This window comes from Idiotropiscis lumnitzeri, chromosome 14 (genome assembly GCF_059441095.1).
Source record: "Idiotropiscis lumnitzeri isolate Australia: NSW breed Sydney's pygmy pipehorse chromosome 14, RoL_Ilum_1.0, whole genome shotgun sequence".
Classification (NCBI taxonomy): Eukaryota; Metazoa; Chordata; class Actinopteri; order Syngnathiformes; family Syngnathidae; genus Idiotropiscis; species Idiotropiscis lumnitzeri.
The window spans coordinates 8,757,132-8,777,401 of record NC_142404.1 but is presented as its reverse complement, the minus strand read 5'-3'; the positions used below and the strand labels follow the sequence as shown (position 1 = coordinate 8,777,401).

Sequence of the window (20,270 nt, the reverse complement as noted above, 5' to 3'; positions counted from 1 at the left end):
TTGATCTCTATATAGTGCTATTTTTTTGCCCCGATCATGACTACTGTACCACCCTAGTTCCTTCCATTTGGATTTTCTTTCCTTGACGTGCAAATCACAACACCGGCAAGCGTGGAAGGACTCATCGGCTTGAATAGCAGGTTTTTATTTTGCTTCGGATCAGAAACACAGGTCATGTCCTGAGGATGCCATGAGAAGAAATGCTATGAAAAATCCCCCTGAATGAAGTTACGTGGCAATGATGGCTTGTGGTGATGGGAGGGGGCAAACAAGTCCAAATTGTGTTTGCATCACCATGGCAACCAGCGTGTGTGAGGTCATATGTACAGGTATAACGTCTGATGTGTTACTACTCCATTGCAAAGGTTTTCAAAGTATGGGGCGCAGCAACTTGAGAAAAATAAAGAGAACGTTATAAACTTGCAATATTAACTTTCAGTATTAGGATTTACAGTGAGTGGTGAATGGAGAGCAGCCACTTTATGCTTGAATGTTCCCACACTTTAAAAACCTCCTTCTCTGAATCTATTCATTTTAAATCAACAAAATGACAAAAACAAAAGGCACCGTGACATTTTTTTTTTTCCAACTCATATTTGTCTTTAATATGCACAGGAGTTGAAAGCATCAATGAGCCACCTTAAAGAGAGAAGAGTTCAATCTAAAATTTATAAAAAGATATAAACAATCAGAGGCCAAAACGCTGTCTGTTGCTTTTCTTCTAGTATTCATTTAAAACAACTTTTTTTTTTCAAGAGCAAGTAAAAATCTTGCAACAAACAAGCTTGTATCCAATGCGGGTACAAGACAAATATAATTGTAAATCTTTAAAGTGGCTCGGTCTAGTCTGCTAGCGCATGACTGTACACCCTTGCTCTAGAATTTTTGTTCCTTTATAAACAACTAGCACGCCCCCCCTCCCCTATTTAAAACCCCCAGCAATTGTGAGCATGCCCCTCAGTAGTTAGCAGCTGACCAGAGGAGCATTTAAAGTCTCGGGAGAGAGAGCACGTCGTCATCAACCCGACACCACTACGACGAGAACAAAAAAAAAAAAAGTCTGTTCCAATTATTAATAACCAGCATGTCATCACAATACATATGCAAGTCTGAAATAAAAACAAAAGAAACATTGCTTCAATAAGACAAAAAAAACACAAAAAAAAAATCACCTCGGCTGCCAGTTTTGACAGCGAGGTCCTCATTGTTGTCTTCTATTCAACGAGTGTCAGCTGCAGCAGCTTTTTACAGGCTTCATGTCAATATACTTATATATATATATATATATATATATATATATATTTATATTCAATAGACGGCAAGGAGAGAGACACACATCACATTTTTTTTGTACAAGAGTTCAAATTGAGTGAGCAAGCTCTTCAGCCAAGAGTGGTGAAGTAGTCCTGTGAAGGTGCGCCTTCCCCTCCCCAAAGTTTAGTTTTAAATTTTTGTCAGTGAGCTGTGAAGCCCGTCAACGAACGAGGGCACACTGTAAAGAAGCGAAAATAATAATACTACTAAAATAAAGTCTTAGTTGTGAGCAGTTTCTGAAATAAGAATAATTTCAAAATATTTTGAGTAAACAAGTGGCATTTACTTTCTTAAAAAAAAAAAAGCTGTACTGTTGCATGGGGAAGGAACATTGGATATGCGGTTGTAATATTACGACTTCTTCAGGATTTTCTTTTCTTGTAACATAACATTGACTCCCCGCCCCCATAATATTGGAAAATATTCTTTGTTTTTTGCTGCAACAACACTTCGCCACTCTTTGCACCACATCGGATTCTGGCTTTTCCTCCAATATTACATTCAGACTTTTTATACCAACTCTTTTTAGTCTTTTTTAATATTGTAACTTTATTCTCGTAATGCAATGTTATACGGAAAAAGTCGGAATGCTATCAGAAACAAGCATTATGAGAATTGTTAGAATTTTACTAGGAAGAAGTTTACTTGCCACGCCCCCATAAAATTCTTAACTTTATACCCGCAGCATTACAACTTTTCTTTACAGTACAAGTTAAAATCTCATTAGTCTAGTACTAATAAAAAAGCCCTAATTTTCATAAGAGAATACGATGGAAATTTTGACAGGAAAAAGTTTAAAAAAAAAACTGTTTCCTGCATAACATTGACTTAATTCTTACAATACTACAATTCTGTTTTAATAGTTTTTCTTGACTTAAAAGCATTGCCTCATAGATTTAAGACTTTCCCCCCTCATTATTTTACTCCAAGTTGTGACTATTAGAATAGTTGTAATAATCAAAAGTCCACATTTTACAATTCTTATTTGTTGTTTTGACTTTTTCTCTCATAAATTGAAACTTAAAAAAAATGTTTTTTGTGAAAACAGTTGTAATCATACAAGAAAAAGGTGGTAATACTAAAAAGCTACGACAATAAACAAGTAAAAATGTTTAAAAAAAAATGTGTACAACTTTTTCCGCATAACATTGCGACTTAAATTGCGAAACCCTACACCGTTTTCTCTCGTCTCGTGACATTTCAATATCTTTTCCTTGTAGCTATTTTTTTCTTGTGACTTAATGAGTTTTCTCCTCAACTGATGAATAAAACATGGTGAAAGTCCAAACAAAACTCAATTGGAAGTTTCAACCTGAAGTAACCACATAAACTAAAAAAAAAAAAAAAAAAACATAAAAAAAAAAAAAAATATCAGATTCAGGTCGAGTTTCGCAAATTTTGGTTAAACCCCACCTCTCCCCGCGACCCCCACCAAAACCAACCTGTAAGTTTCACATTAAAGGGGAATCATGAGCAAATGGGACGTTCAGATCAGTCCAGTGCGGGGGGAGACATTACAGTGGTCACAGAAAGCCTCTGCACTTGCCAATGACCTAATTTGTTACTCTGCCAAGTCCTTCTCAGCAGGTAGTTCAGTTTTAAACAGAAAAAATAAAAAAATGATGGCAGTTACATCACTTTTGTGAGGAAGGTCTGGGGGATACATTGTTGAATAATTCCATTGAAGTCATGTGTAAAAAAAGAAAAAAAAAATGACATCATGAAGTCCAGTCAAGTCTATCTGCCACCGTTAGAAGCCCTTTCACCCTCAGTGGAGTGGGGAGCGAAGGGGAGGGGATTTGTCCGTGGTTAATCATGGCTTAGCTCTACAATGAGTGAGAGAGGGTTACTTGCAGGGGGGGAGGGTTTGGAGGAACTTGCAGGAACGTGTGTGTGACCCTAAGTGTGGGTGTTTGCACGCAACGACGGGAGGGCACAAAAACAAGTGGAAAACAAAAACAGCAGTATTTCTCCCCCATTTGTGATATGATGGCCTCCAACAGAAGTATGCACACTAATTGTCCAAACGTGGTCGGTCGTGTGTGTGTGTGTGCGCGCGTGTGTGTTTATGCGTGTCGGTGAGGGAAAGTACCAACTAAAGTGTGCTTGTGTACATTGTGGCAATCAAACGTTGGCGCTGATGCTGTTTCAACCTACGCCTTGTCTGCGGTGTGTGATATGTCAAAGCAAAAATCCTTGCTGTGATACAGGATGCCAGATGGTTGTGAGGGGTGACCATTAAAAAAAAAAAACAATCTCCACAGTGCAGATGTGGTGGTGGAGGTCGAGAAATCCCTCAGTGGTGAGTGACTATCCATTTTGAAGTCAATCTATCAATATCAGGTTGCCAGATTTGAGGAGAAATGGATGAATGTCACTGTGGGGAGGAAGGGAGTGGAGATTATAGAGTATCCGTGCAGCTGGTTGAAGCAAACATCCTGGCTTTTGCCTTTGTCTTCTTGGTTTTTAGAAATTAAACTCCTTTGTTTGCATGTTGGAAGCAGGGTCGAAGTTGAAGGTTCCTCCTTGAGTGCTCTCTGGGATCAAGTTGGAATCTTCATCAATCTAAAATGAGGAGAGGAAAGTCACAGTGAACTCTCAAACGACTGTGGAGGCTATCGTCTAAAATGCCAGTTTACAACCAGCAATACCAGAATATTCACTCAGCTTCCACTGTAAAATGTCCCAAAATTTTGTACTGCAGCAATTTTTAGATGATCGGTATTGGGTATAAAAAAAAAAAAATGGTGAAAAAAACATTTCTAAATTTTTTAAAAGTCACAATTAAATGCTCAGATACCCAAATGTCAAATTGAAAAGCAATAGCTTAGTTTTATATAAGGGCTGGATGATATCTTGGAAAAAAATATTGTCATAGAGATTATGGCACATAAAATATGTTCAATGCAAAGACGTATAGTTATATTATTGTCTGCTTGATTGCGTGCGTTTGCATTAAGCGCATTTTGACCAATCAAACGCAACCTTCACCCACCCCCCAGAGAAACTATTATATTTTCCTTGTTTTATTTCTTTTTAATACACAGAAAAGCAGGCGTTAAAGCGCTTTTCTCAAGATACTGTTTCCCTTAATGTTGAACTACAACTGAAAAGAAAATATGTAAAACAGAGTTCAGGTTGAGCACAGCGCGAGTCATTTAAAAAAAAAAAAGTTTTTTGGAATGCACAGAACAGCAGAGAACGTTTAAGCGCTTGGGAATTGCATGGGTGTCACTTACCTATAGTTAAGCATGAATAAAATAATTGATTAGAAGTAAGTTTATTTTATTTTGCATGTTTATGATAATACTTGTAAATGTGTGTACCTCATACATTTAGAAACATTTCCAATTGGTTAGAATAGACGAACGCGCCTGCTCATTTTCCTAATTTAAAACTTATTTCATGAGATAATGAAAATGTAATTTCTTGAGGGGCATGCTAAATACAACAGCAATATCAATATCACGATATTCAACACCCATATCGCATATTTCTCCAATATCGTCCAGCGCTATTTTATAGGAGACAATGTGACAGGTTCAGGTCTGTGTGGTGGCATAGAAAAGCGAAGAAGAAAACCACGTCCACACGAGTGCTAAGATTCCACAAAAATGATTGATGTTTTTTCACATTACAACCTTTTAGGCCTGGTTGTACAGCACCTATATTTACATTAATGAATCCCCCCAAAAAGGAGACGACACTTCACCAAGTGTTACTCTCTGACTCGATAGACAAAAGAAAAGAGGGGCTACTGTATCAAATGCATCTATCTATTTGCATGTATGCTCATCAAACAGCAACCTATACAAAAAAAACCTTAACAACTGTTAAAACAACGAGAGGATCATGTAACTGTGAAGCACACATCTCCAGACAGGAATAACATCTTCATTTTGGAAATGTTTTCAATCTGTGGCTTCTGCAGGCTTTGTGTGGACTTACGTCATCTCCTGAAAAGTACTGATCAATAATCTCGAAGGCTAGTTTGTAGATGTCCTCGTTTTCATGTTGCTGCAAGTTTTCAATCTTCTCCAAACCTGAAAAATTGGGAGAAAAAAAAAAAGTAATGTGAGGTGGGAAAAGTGTAAAAGCAAAGCCCACAAAAATGCCACAGCACGCCACACACCCCCGCACTCTTCGATGATTTCGGCGATGGTGCTGGCATCGTCGCCTGCCATGATGAGGATGTTCTTGAGGCCGTCCAGGACAACCTGCACCACCTGGGGATCCTTCACCAGCATCAGGTTACAGAAGGGAGGGATGACGTTCTTCTCCACCAGGTACTCCACCTACACAAACACACCACAATCATACTAATAAGTACAACTTACAAGAGTGGAAGGTCAGTCAACATCGCCGATTAAGTGCTCCTTGAACAGTGACTTGCTACAAATATTGAGTGAAGCCGACAAGCTTGGACTTTACAGCAATTTACATGATGACATGTTGATGCTCCATCAAAAAGACACTTCAAGTGGATGTGTAAAAACGGCTCACCTGGTCTTTCCTTCCACTGATGGTGAGGTTGCTGATGGCCCACGCTGCCTCCTTCTGAGTGCCAAAGTCCCCCTGTGGAGAATCAGGCTGTCACTATGATGTGTTTGACAAGGTTATTAGTATCACATAGTCCCAGGACCAGGCCTAGTCGGCATAGAATGCAGTTGCTACAAAATAACGCTGCACGATTATGGAAAAAATAAAAATCAGAATGATTTTGGTTGGGATTGAAATCACGATTATTAAAACGATTATTCATTGATTTCAAAACTATCATCGCAGTCTCATGCCTATTCATCCCTGCACATTGAACACTCTTCTTTTTCTCAAGTACAAAATGACCTTGTGAATATTGTGTGAAATTCAAGCCTTTTATATGTTCATTTCGCTACATCTACCCCTTTGGTGCCTTGAATAAGCATTACCCTTATCTCTTTATCAGATTTATTTTATCTTGTCATTTTCTCAGGTCTGGGGGACTTACTGGTCTAACCTGGGATCTCGAGGACTGTATTTCATGCCATATATTGTGGAAATGGGTGTTGCTACGACCAAAAAAAAAGTGTTTGTCTCCTTGAATTTTAAGGGAAGAAAAAATTCTTGAAAAGTCCATTTTAAATACGACTTAAAAGAACAATGAGGAAATAAATGAGTAAAAAGCTAAATCAGAAGAGAATAATGGTAAGTGAGGAAAAAAAATACATCTGTTCCTGTGCGTTTTGTGCTCGTAGGGGCAGCGTGGTGCCGTGCATGGAATGAGTACACACTTGGGAATAATTTGTGCCTTTTTGTGTGTATGTGTTTCCACGGCATTTGTGTGTTATTCGAAGGTATATTACTCCCGAAGTCAATGCCAATTTTACGTTTATATATCCATGAAAGGATTTGGAATATGACAAAAGAGACCTTGGCCAGTTGGTGAATGATCATGGGGATGAGTCCGGCATCAATCACAGCTTGGACCTGCTGCTGGTTCCCGGCTGTAATGTTGGACAGGAACCATACTGCTTCCTACAAATCACAAAAAAGGAGAGGGAAAAAAACCTGAAATTATTAACCTCATACATACACACACCAACACTACCTAATGTCAGAGCATGTAACTGAGTTTTTGTAAAATCAGTGTAAGCACTGGTATCCCAAGTCTATTATTGACTCGAGCCTGGATTCAGTGCTGATTAATGTCTGTTAAGCAAAAAAATAGCAGCTAATTGCATTGTATCGCACATGTATTGTATTGGATGTCGTGAGGATTATAACTTTTCTTGTCAATAATGTGGCCCCACCGAATCTAAACATGTTATTCTGATTAATATTGTAGTTGTGGAACATGAATTCAGCAGCAAAATCCACCCGCTTTAACCATCTAAGGGGGCGGACATTTTGCCACATGCTGTCGACTGAAAACAACAGTTGAAAACAGACCGAAAAGACTCGTTTGCGACAGCCGTACACAAAACTCACTCACTCACAACTTTCAAATGACAACTTTCTGGCATTAAGAGACACTAAAAGAAATCAAGAAACAAAATGTGGCAGTCACCAACAGTTACTTGTTTTGACCAAGCAGAAAGAAAAAAAATGGAAATATAATAGGCACAGTTGGATCCAGGAACACATTAAGCCCATTTTATTTTCCTATGGGCAAAATAGTTTTGAAAATAAACTTTCAGGTAAAACGATCATTCCAGAGCATATCGCATACAGGTTCAATGACATGGTAACAATCAGTCGTGTGAAAGAAAAGTGCATATTGTGTTTTGTCCGTGCTTGCGGTACCTTATTGATCTTTTCTTTAGGGTGTGTGAGCAAGTTGGGGAAGTATCTGAGGACCTCGCAGTTGAGAACAACTTGCGTCTGCTCATCGGTGCCGGTTACAATGTTTCCCACTGCCCGCAAAGCTGCCGTCTACATGTTGGGACACAGCAAGGGCAATATTTAATTAATCATGTCGTCAAGCAGACTCATTTATCTTTTCATCTGAGTCTGGAGTCTCACCTGCACTTTCACCTCCTGGTGACTGAGGAGAGGCACGAGAAGTGGAACGACACCAGAGTCAATGACCATCTGGATCTGCTCATTGCCACCGTCCGTTAGGTAGGACAACGCCCACACTGTGTCAACGAGGATCTAAATGTACAAAATGTCAACAACAAATTACGCCAGGTGCACACTCAGGCTTTTGCTGAAAAACAACAAACATGAAATTAAATATGAATAAGTTCCTAGTTTGGTCTGTAACATGTCAGAATCATTGTTGAATGATCATTGTTTTTGAAAGTTAATGTTTCATTTTCATTCAATCAACACAAAGATGAATCATTCCACTTTCATAGAGGGCTACAGAAATTGTGCATTTACTGGTGAGAAGCTGATATTCTGAGCATTTGGACAATTTTAAATCAAGAAGGTATCTAAGGGATTCATCTATTATTAGAAATAATTATTAAGTTGATGATCAATCAGTTTTTGAGTCATCGATTAATCATTGCAAATCTAAACACACAGCGGTGCCTTGATATACAAATTTAATTTGCTCAGTGATCATACTTGTAACTCAAAACACACAAAAAAATTGCATCAATTTAATGCCGCTCCTTCTAGTGTGCCCACCTTGGCCACAAGGGGGCTGTATAATTAGAATTAGAATTAGAAATCCCTTTATTGTCATTGTACTCAAGTGTGCAACGAGATTAGAGGGCTCCCCTCTCCAGTGCAATACAACAATAATACAGACAAATATATAAATTAGAAGACAGACAGATGGATATATGGCTCACTGAATCCCACTAGAGTACCAGGCAGGCCATCAGTTCTGCCTGGATGCAGCAGTCAATCATATTTTAGCTGGGTGTATACTACCTAGGACTCAAGTAGCATTCATAAAAACGCCTCAACGCCTCTCATGATCATTAGTGCGGCACTAATATTAGTCGTTATACATGAAGGATGAAGGACACAATATTTAAATCTGAGTAATGTTATGCTGTCACCTTAAATGTTGCGGCACGCTTTGTTTACGATACATTACTTTACGGCAGGGGTGCCCAAGTCCAGTTCTTGAAAGTGCCTCATCATTCACATCTAAAACAAGCTGGAAAGGGGTTGGGCACCCCTGCTTTATACAACGTATATGCTTATTTGTGTTAGAATTTAGCCAGCAGACTGAAAGACCAAAGCTACAGTCGCTTCAAATTCACAAAGTGTCATTTTCTTTTTTTTTCCCCATGATTATTTTGAAAAACGTCAATTTGTAGTGGCATTAAACAGTTTGAAGAATTATTCACTTGCCACAGTGCTGCTACTGTGAAGTCGTGTTGCGTTTACTGCCACCATACAGCGTTATCTCATGTTTGAACTCGCAAGATAGAGAATAGAATAGACAGATATATTGAGAGAAGCAAAAAAAAAAATTAAATGATAACTGTCAAAAGAATTGGAAGTCTGGTCAGGTGATGTGGTCTGGTGTTTGGAATGCAACCACCCTTTGCTTGATACTTACATTTATGTCTGTGTGATGTATTAGCACACAGAGGGCAGACAAAATCTGTGTGGGAGGGGAGGGAGGGAGAGAGAAAAGAGCAGGTTAGGTGTGGGCTCAATGAAGGGGGAGGAGGCGTTTCATCAAAATGTGAAAACAAAACCAGGCAGACTGAGGAGAAGAAAACATCAAAGAGGAACTTGCTGTCAAGAGTCGGGGCTTCAATGCCGCAACAAACCTCCCCCCGGGGCCGAGACTCATTCAAGCAGTTTACCTCTTGCACCGTTTCCATGGACGGGGGAAAGTCCTTATTGCGGCAGAGGTTGACAATGACCCATGTGACGTTGCGCAGGAAGGTGATGGGGATGGAAGGGTCAATGAAGGAGAGCAGTGGTTTGACCACACCCAGGGAGATGACATAGTCCCGGCACTGTGGCCCATCACCTGGAGAGTGAAGGTGCATAGATACGACTCACTCAATGTCAATTTGAAGTGTTTATGCTCTATGTGTAAATGAGGATATTTTTATGTTCCCTAACTACAATGATTTTGTTCATCATCCATGGAATTAAATCAAAATTTAATGTCATTCACAGACAAGAAGGTAGGTAGAAATAAATACTAATAATATTTTCTAATTAGAATAACAAAACTCAATAGCTTATCTGAAAGTATAAGCAAGAACTTTTGAAACCTTTCATTGAAGAAGTTTGAACACTACAAATGTGTTATATATCGGCGGGATATTATATAATTATTTTTGAGAAATTTTGCAACGGTATTTCTTTTTTTTTTAATTAAAAAAAAATAAGTATAAAATATTTGGTTAGTTTTTTCCATTTGGTATAAAAAACTATTAAAGTACTTGTTGAGTTAAAAAAAATACAATCATTGAAAATATCGAGATAACAAAATTTGCAAAAATGTGCCCACACACGCACATCATACTGACCTATAATGTTTCCCAGAGCCCAAACAGCTTGTTCACACACGTTCTGATGAGGAGAGCGGAGCAGTCGCATGAACAACGGCACTGCATCTGAAGACACACACATCAGCCTTGAGCACTCAGAAAGACAAAACTAAATATTCACCACAAACTACAACAGCCAAAATCAAACGGACAAAAACAAGCAAAAACAAATGCTAGCGAGACGCAATCACTCAGGCCTTTTGTGTTTTTATTAAGAATTTTGTGACCTCATATATTGGTTTTCACAGGGCTCACCAACATGGTGTCCATGGACACCCGGAACAAGAAAATGATTAACATCTTAACAGCATATTTTAATCAGAGCTATATGTTTCCCTCAATGTATTTTTTATGCTGATTTTGAAAAAAACATTTTCTTTCACAAATGATGTCTTTGAGATATTTTCTTTTGTTTTTAAGTTTGACCCCATTGTTGTTGTTGTGCAAAGCGACAGTTACTGTCACTTCTGCTCTTGTTGCTGCCGCGTCTTCTCTCTTTGCTCTTCTTTTAAAGCCACAAAGAAGAAGCACTGTCGACGGAAGTAATCTTTACTTAACTTTGGCTTTGCACAATAACATCAACAAGGACATTTGGAGAAAATGCAAGGTAAGTAAGTAAGTTAAGTTGTTTTAGGACAAACTTCAACAAACACTAACATTTTATTTGCCAATGTTTCGTTGTCCTTGTGAACCGTTGCTCGCTGGGTGAGGCTGCGATGACGCGCAGCCAATCAGCTCACTGGATAAATCCACTCGTGCTCTCATTGGTCAATAGCGGTGCCGGGAACCAATCATGCGCCTTGTCTGAGTGCCCGTGGCTACGTAAGAAGCCAGAGAGTCAAATCATCTTCCGCAATAATGCTGCTGATATGGTGGCTCCTTTTTTTTATTATTATTATTCACAAGTTTATCAAGATATTTTGCAGAAAAACTCAAAGCTATCGGTTCAACAGTTGAAGCTGAAAAAGACAATGATCCAAGTCAAACACTCCAGAAGAAGAAAATGTTTGTTCTGGAATAGCCTAGTCAAAGCCTTGACCTAAAACCTGATTGAAATGCTATGGCATGACCTGAAGAATTATCTATACCAGAATTCGCAATCCTTAGAATGTTTACAGGTTGGTTATGCTCTATGAAAATGCCCAATTGTTTGTGTGTTATCACTCTTAGCAGACCGTGTGTTTATTCGTGTGATTTAAATGAGGGTCAGACTTCATTGTATCACCAATTGACACAGACAGCCAGAACATTTCTAGAAGGTTCACATCTTCCTCTTAGTTTCAGAAAGGTTGGTGACCCCTGGCCTATGAAAAGACCACCATGACTTAACTCCTTCATTATGCCTCTCAATGCAACACGACCATAGAAGCAGGAGTTAAGAACATTCACAATGATATCCTCCCAACCTAGTCTATTGCAACCCTACTTACTGGTGAAAAGTGGAAAAGCAGAATTTACCCGGGTCAATAAAGTTCGCATGTCAGCAGCCCTGCATTGCTTCAACTGAAATGAATTTGTAGTTGACCGATTGTATTGTGATCATCACTTCGAACCTGAAAGCTGCCTGTGCTTAATTTTGTTATACGAGGATTGTTAGTTTAATTTGAAGACATTTTGTTTCACATATTCTGGAGTCGAGATGAAATATTGGTCAAAAAATAAAAACAAAAAAATGCATGTTTGCGGGGCAGTCTGCAGGCATCCACAAATAGCCAGGGAACACTCTGAGGTGGGGGGGCGGGCATCAGGTCAACTTACTGGATTTAACCACAGCTTGAGTCTGCGCTGACGTCCCAGAGGCAATGTTGGTCAGGGCCCAAGCTGCCTCGAACTGAAGAGAGGGGCTGTAGGACGTCATCACAAACAGTTAGGGGAGGGATTTGTCGTTTGGTAAACAGGAGGAGAGAGTGACAAAAGGTAGAGCGGCGTGATATGCAAACAAGCAATTTTGCATTGTCTAAGCTAACAGCAACGGGTGCTACATGTTAACATGACACTCGTCCGGCTGCCACTCCTCCTTCAAATTCTTCCAGCTATTCATCCGCTCACCCACGGCGAACACGAGGTCCTGGGAATTCTGGACCTCCGAAAAGCTGGAATGATGTTATATTTGGCCTGGTCCTGCCAACTGGCTGCAGCATTTCCTCAACGCTCACAAACATGCACGCACACAAGCTAATAGCTCACAATGAATTCAATGTTTCAAACTCACTTGTCATCTCTTTCCAGGCAATTGACTAAAATAGGCAGGATGCCAGACTTTATCAAGTCGTCAATGGGGGGGTTTCTGTCGCTGGAAAGCAATTTTCTAACAGACAAGAAAAAATGCTGGTGTTAAAGATTAACTGGGATCACACAGTGTATTTGCACATCTGCGTGCGTGAGAATTTGTCACCTGGCCGCCTGCACAGCGCTGAGCTGGATGACTGCGTTGTCACTGGTGGCATTCTGAGAGCCAAAAGAAGGAAGAGTAAAAAGTTGATGCATCTCACGTGTACATTTGTGACTTGAGTAGTGCGGCTCTTACCTGTAGAATGGCATCAAGCGTAACATTTTGCTGCAAAAAGAAGGAGGGGGAGGGGAGGGACAGTTATTTTGATAGTTTATATCATTGTTGTCCGATTACAGTGTTAAGTGTGTTATCATTACTCTGGTCCAGCAGAAAAAAAACTTTTTTTTGGGGGGGGGGGGGACAACAAGCTCTAAGGTGCGTTGGGAAATTCACTTAGAGCGCGCCCTGCTTCACTCCAATCGTTCGGAAACTATGAGCCTTGTTTTAATGTGCCGCTCGGTTACTCAGACTGCACTAAAAACAGTGGCGGTGAACACTCTCAATGCTCCAACTGGGGAGACTATGCACCAGTGCAACACGCAGGACAGGTGGAAATGATTCAAGTGCAAGCTGCTGATTGGTATAGAACATGGGCTGTGTTTAGAAAGTAATGAGAGGGGAGCATGCTCTGGACACCGAATCAACAGTGCCTCTGCTGGTTGCTACAATCAATTAGTGCAGTCCATTTGCCTCAATGACTTCACGAGGCAACGAATCAACAATCAATTCCACATAATTGAATATGGATCATAGTTTACCCCTTTGAAGTCTGAGTCCATGTCAGAGTCCTCCAGACTCTCCTCCTGTGGGACATTTCTCTTCTTCAGTAGGTGTTCGTCTCGTTTGTTCTAGCAAGTGGACAGAAGTCATGAAAGGATGAGTGGGGGTGCCAGGCGTTAATGCGTTCATGAATTCTTAAAAGCCACAGTGAATGCAGGCCATCCGCAAAGAAACTGTTCCCTTTCTTTTCTGGGGTACATGAGACATCACAGTTTAAGTTCCAAAAATATGAGTATGCATCCTAATCAACAGAGAGTTAACATCCCCCCCCCCACACACACACACGTAAACACATACACTGAATGTGTATACATCACGCACACACACACACACTCTACTGGTAGGAGGAGATTCCCTTGGCCTACATTCTTGTGCATCATGCCGCTGTGCGTCAGTGATGACTAATCAGCCTACTGCACTGTTTTGGTCCTGACCCGATCCGGCACTGTGGAATGTGCTAGACACCAGACCACCTCAGCAGCACAGCTCAGCCATGACGCTTTAACGTTGCTGCCTTTTGCCCGTGCGCTCCACACGCCAGCTATTAATCAAGTCTAAGTGCTTACTGACACACTCATGCTGCCAATGTGCAATCTATGACTTGTTTTTATTACAATTAAGCACCACTCACACGCACTTCTGCACCAGAACGTGTTGATGTGCAAATATAATGTGCTTTTGTTGAGGTTTTGTTTTTTTACAACAACAAAAAAAAGTTTGAATAACCGTGATTTCAATTATTACTAAAATAATTGTGATTCATATATTTTTTTCATAATCAAGCAGCCCTGGATGGACCCATCACTAGTAAAGAACATCTTGGAGATGACACAGTTCAACCTTAGAGGAGCCTCTTTAACTTCTTTCTTCATCTGAGTGTGTGCGCGTGTTTTCTCACCTTTCGCAACTCCACCGTCACCTCATTCCGATGTCGTCGCATAGTCTGTAGGGGGTGGAAAAAACAAAGAAGGATAAATCACCTGAAGAAGCGAAGGCAACGTGCATAAGAAGTGCTCTGCATTTCCACATTTGCATGTAAACCTCTGACGCAACCTGTTTAACCTCCAGGTGAACACCAAACCCCCCCAACATTGACCTATACCAGGGTTGCCCTGCCTTTATTAAGCCAAGGGACCCATTTTATGTCCCAAAAATCTCACAGAGCACCACCATTACATAAAAGCATGAAGTGTCAAACACTTTAAATGTGTGCAACCAAACTCACTTTTACTCCCGTCGCTTTTTTAAAAACATACGCTAGCATGCATGCTAGTGCACGTTTTATCGCGCACGTATGCTACCGTATGTTTTACCATGCCTGCGCCCAATAATACCATGGTCATGAAAATACGGTACTTTCAACAATACAACTTGGTTTAGTGCATTATTGCAGCTGAGAAATGGTTCAAATCTTTTTATAGTGAACGTGGCTATGAACAGCATATTTTGGGATTCTAAATCTCTAATTATCAGCGAGTGATCCCTAACAAACACCTGAGAGCAAGCACCCGTTATAGCACAGAAGTGAGGAGAGACAAGTTGGAGTAATTGCTGTATTTGTGCATCTGTTGCCGTTTGCGATCTTGTGACTCTTTCAAAGGGTTCATGTTGCCTTCCCAAATAGCCTCTTGCGTAATGTCCTCACAGATGAAACTCTGGAGGCTATGGAGGTGTCTCCCCACAAACCAACGCTCGGCAATACACAATGAGACTAAATTAAAATGATTGGGGAGGGGAGATGAACAATGAAAACAAACAATGTGTCAGTATCAAATCTCATTTTTAGAAATATATGGGGTACATACAAGTTTTAGCCACATTGTACCCCATCAGGCATCCTCTGTACATTCATGATACCATCTGTGTTTTTGGACCACAGAAGTAATTCAGTTAGGTTGCAAGTATGAGGTTAGCACAAATTAAACTGTTGACATTTTTATTAAAAGTGTAACAGAAATAAAATTGTGCAAAGACACAATTTTTGTCCGATATTGCGAGGAGTCCTAACCAAAATATTAGTCAGGCAACTTAAAATCAAACGTGGCTAAAATGTGTTTATTTAATATAAAACTAAAATACAACTGGCCATTTACCTACCGTAATAATACCATCGTTATCATAAGCAGATGCAACTTGATCAACTATTCATATCATTGGGACAAAGAGATAATGGATTTATGATGAAGAACCAAATGATTTTTCCATTCAAAAACAATAATCTTGAGAAATTGAGAAAATCACGCCGCGCTGAATGGATCAGTCACAACCAAACACGCTGACAAAAACAACAACGTAGGAGAAAGAGGGAGTGCTTAATTTGCTTCCCTGCATCCAGCCACATTTTTTACCAGATAGGCGAGTTTGGGTAGCAAGAAAAGCAACTGCTACAGCAACATGGTGACTACGGAGAATGATGGTACTGCAGCATCCACTGCAAAGGCAACAGGTAAGCTAACGTTAGCATGTGCGTGGCACCTCCAACCATGGCAAACCAATCAGAACTCAGCAAGTGGTTCATATCATTCATATGCTATCTAGCTGGGCTTGGAACTAAGGTTGACCAGGTGTTAAAAACAGTACCTGGTACTATTTTGTACTCAGGGGTACAGAAAACAGTTCCACCTCAACTCAAAAAGAATGAAATAAAAAAAAAAAAAAAAGCATTTTGCAAGAAGTGAAAATATTCAGAGATTTTTTTTTTGTCGGCTTGTGAGCTATCAGGCCATTTCCTAACTGCAAGAAGTCAAGATTGGACCAATTTTTATTATGTGGAAGCCGAAGGTGGTCTCGCTGTGACTTAAATTAAATTACATTATTTGGTGACCGATACTGTAATAGATATAACTGGATTACAAAATTGCATTCATGGTTGGCCAGCTTGTTAAAATTGTTAATGGCGTGTTGCTCTGGAATGTATGCAGGTAATGATATTACTGAAGTTTAGATTTGTGAAGCTGTGAAATATAAACTGTGTGTGTAGGTTTTGTTTTATGATGGTGACAGTGTGACACCGGAACAGAGGATTTCTTATTTCCGCGCGGTGCGTAAATGCCAGATTGAATTACGTTCACACTGTACTGAGATGTGTTTGAAATATTTCGTTTAGCTACTTTAGCTATATCAGAGTGTCGATAAAACAGAATCAGTGTAGCAGTAAAACCAAAATAAAACATATTGACTTTCAGTCAAGACTGTCATTTACCATGTTGGTGATACTGAGTCTAATGACAATAAAGGGCATTGTGATTCTGATACATGTTCTGCAAGGCGCGTTGTTACAGCCGTAGCTGAAAGCGCTACAAAAATAAAGATGTATTGGACCTCATAGAGTGGGCATGTAAATGTTGGTTAAAGCTAAAATAAATAAATAAAAACCAAAATTAGTAATTCATCCAGCCAGAATCTGAGTCATCCGTCTAAATCAGGCGGTGTGTTGATACGGCCCATCATCACAATTCAAAAAAGCCAGAGGAATTGTTGTAAAAAGCCCCCGAAAACATAAGAAAGAAAAAAAGGTTTAAGATAATATGCTGCTGCAGAGACGCCCGACATCCAGGATGCCTGAAATAGCATCAAGAATGCATTGGCAAAGTCCATCTGTCAAAGCAGCCATGTGCTCGTGCCACCGACTCCCAAACACATTCAAAACAAGCTCTGACTGGACATTGAACTGCAAGTTTCAGGCTGAGTGGATTGGGTCAAGGCTGCTTTTATGAGCGCGGTACTGTGCGAGGATTATCTCAGGATTACTAATAGATCAGGAAGCAGCGGGAGTGGTGCCATTTCGTCACAAATATTGTACTTTTGATTAATCAGGTTCATTATTGTATAATGCGGGTTTATCTTGGAAAAGTTCTAACAACATCTAGAAAAGTTCACTTTTCAAATCTTGGCTGTTTTGAACACAGTAGGGAGGCATACATGCACGGATGGATCCGTCGCTGACTGGCTATGGGACGTGGTAGGTCAATGAGCCATGCTCTTTAATCGCATATATTTCGTGGCGATGGAACCGCTGTTTTCCGTGTTTCAATGATTTTGTGTTATTCACTTTTGCACAATATATTGCTGCCAATGACATAGAACACATCACACAATGTTGGAGTTCACTGATCGCTGCTTCAAAGTTTCTACATGCATTATAACACCTCCCGAATTTACAGCTTACAACACCCACTCAAAAACATTGAGGTAAGATAATTTTTCAAATCCATAAGAAATCACTTTTATTATATATTTCTTTATGCTTCTGCCAGATGTGATGTAAATTGGTGGCATTAGTCGATCTCCAAACTAATTTTTTTGTTTGTTTGTTTTAATTGCCCCTGTGAGGTTACTCTAACTTGCCACAATTAATAATTTTCCTTTGTTTCCAAGTAGGGCTGCCACAAATGATAATTTTGGTAGTCAACTAATTACCAACAGTAGTCGCGATTAGTCGACTAATCGGCTCATATGCAAATTGTGGCATGTCACACAGCTGCTCTAATATAACCATAATTAGTTTACAACTTGCATTATTTTACTTATGTAGAAATGAATAATCAACTTAGATTAAACCTCCCAGCTTGTACCAGCATTTCTGAGCAGTTTAAATTGAAGGCAACCTTAAAATATTTTTGAAAAGTAATTGTTTCATGCATTTTTAAATGGAAACGAAACTATACACCATGCAGAAATGCATGAATGCTACAAAACTATTTCTGACTACAAAAAGAAATATTTGAAAACAAATTTCACTCTTCTTGGGCACCAAGTCTTTTTTTTCCAAATCTAAGAGTTCAAAAAAATCCTTGCGAATTTTTGCAGCATAACGTTGTATTTAGCAACAAACTTAATTATGAGTTTTATTTTTATGTGATGCTAATTAGGGCTTGTGGCAAATATGTTCTGTTACTTTGAGTAGTGGCATTTCCCACAGAATGTGTCTCACACACACTTTCTCTGTTTCTCCTTCAATGTCAAACACAGACAATCACACACCGTTTTGGTTGTTAAGAAACGTGAGTTCACTGACTAATGTCTCCCTAATCCATAGGAGACACTTCAATATGTTAGCTTACCATAAAGGATATTGTGTGAGTGTTACAAAGTTACATCAAGCACACGGTGTGACCTGTGTGTGCTAACAACAGCTTCCAGACACGACTGAATGTGTCAGAAATGGAAAAAAGGCATCAGCGACAACTAGCTTCCTTACTAGGTGGTCAAGAATCCCTGTTGTGCTGACATGAAAGTGAGGTTTGCATCTTAAAGTTTGTATCTTAAGAGAAAAGCAATGCGCCAAGTAAATATATAAGTAAATGACGTGTCAACTACTTGAATAAATTCTCGACAATTTGGATCGTCGACGTAATTAGTCGACTAATCTTGGCAGCCCTACTTCCAACGCTGGTTTGATTAATTTTAGCAACTACAAATGCTTCTTAACTTTCCTATATTTAAAGTATTCCTACCTTCCTGTATATCTAAACAAACTCACGGAGTGTTTCTTTATCCTTGACTCTTTGATTTGTGTTTTATTATGCACATTTAAGTGCTAAATTAAACCACATCACCCTACTGCCATTTGCAAACTCATTTTGGCTCTTGCACATTATTTTGTAAACTACGGTATTTTTTCTGTTATCATTTTTTAGTTCAATTGGTTATATTGTCCGGTTCTTTTCTTTGCCATTTAAAAATAGATAGGACACAGACAAAGGAAGTTGTGAAGGTTTAAACTTTGTTTCAAGAACAAAAGGTCCGAACTAAAATCTCTACCCTCATTGACTTTGCCTTTTTTTTTTTTTAAATATTTATCTCACAAGATAATACTTTCATTCCTGAAATTAAACGATTCGCGTGTGAACCACTTAATATTTGAAATTATATACACGTGACCACGCATTAGGAGTTATACTTAGTACCTACTAAGTATATACATTCTGGGTGTTTAATATACAGAATCATAAGCGTGAATGTAACCGTAGCGTCACAACGTGTGATTAATGCTTAATCCCGAGGCTCGCTTTAGCTAGCTCACCTGGCTAGCTCATGAGGAGGGGCGCGTTTGGATATTTACCATCAGGGTGTTTGCATTTCGAATAGCGCCCACGACAAATGTATGTAACAATGCCGAGAAAAAGTCCGGAATTCGAGCCATTCGGCAGCAAACGGTGCGAAAGTGAGGATCATTCCACCGGCCCTGGCCCGCCCTTCGAGCGAGCCGCCGGTGTCCAGCCGACTAGCCAACATCGTTAGCCGCCTCTGACAGCTAGCTCCATCGCCAAGCCGTAATTTGTTCAATTCCACCCAAATATGTCGACATTCCCGTTAAGCAGCAACACAACCGGCTAGGAAACGATAATCCTACTCGGTGGAAATTTGTGCAAATCGGTCCAAATGGTAGGCCGACAACAAGCACTTTTGACAGCGAACTCCACATGCTAGCCAAGGTTAGCTCGCATTGGAACTGTAGCCGGGGTCGGGCTGCTGCCGCTCCTCCTCCGCAGAGCGAGGCCCAAAGACAGCCGCTCGAAAAAGACCCACGAAGTCGTCGCACAGACTCGACGGCTCACCTCGACATCGCGTCCCTTGTTCTTAAAGCTCTTGATGCGGTGGTTTTCCAAGCCGGCGTTGTCTGCCATGGCTGTGTGCGTGAGTGTAGAGCCGGGAGGGGGAGGGAGTTCTCTTGTGTTTCGGGATCTCCTCCTTGCGAGATGAGGCTCAGGCACCGCAGCTCGTGTCCTGCGGATGCAGATGCTCCTGCTGCTGGGCTTCAGAGTGCGGGGCGGGCGGCTCACGTCACATATCACATGGAGGAAGTGGGCGGGGTTTGACGCCATGACGACATTCCAGCTATAAAGAAAACTTCAATTGACAGATTCACGATAAAGTTTTGGTGT

At 40.1% G+C, this 20,270-nt stretch overlaps 1 protein-coding gene across 1 annotated transcript; it reads right to left on the bottom strand.

The window, feature by feature from the left end:
- Positions 1-129: 129 nt before the first annotated feature.
- Positions 130-20,136, bottom strand: LOC148323322 (importin subunit alpha-4). The gene is made up of 17 exons (XM_088315038.1): positions 19,944-20,136; positions 14,282-14,326; positions 13,362-13,451; positions 12,799-12,828; positions 12,667-12,719; positions 12,484-12,579; positions 12,030-12,115; positions 10,251-10,337; positions 9,573-9,742; positions 9,320-9,364; positions 7,816-7,947; positions 7,597-7,725; positions 6,724-6,828; positions 5,818-5,889; positions 5,447-5,609; positions 5,263-5,357; positions 130-3,879 (listed from the first exon to the last, which is right to left on the bottom strand). Exons 1-17 carry the CDS (start codon positions 20,010-20,012, stop codon positions 3,781-3,783), a joined length of 1,566 nt encoding a protein of 521 aa, XP_088171164.1. The 5' UTR covers positions 20,013-20,136; the 3' UTR covers positions 130-3,780.
- Positions 20,137-20,270: the final 134 nt, after the last annotated feature.

Coding starts and splice junctions, on each gene's coding strand:
- LOC148323322 (XM_088315038.1), bottom strand. CDS start 20,012: ATGGCAGACAACGCCGGCTTGGAAAACCACCGCATCAAGAGCTTTAAG. Junction 6,829..7,596: donor CTAAAGAAAAGATCAATAAG/GTACCGCAAGCA, acceptor TGTGATTTGTAG/GAAGCAGTATGGTTCCTGTC. Junction 5,358..5,446: donor AATCATCGAAGAGTGCGGGG/GTGTGTGGCGTG, acceptor CCAATTTTTCAG/GTTTGGAGAAGATTGAAAAC.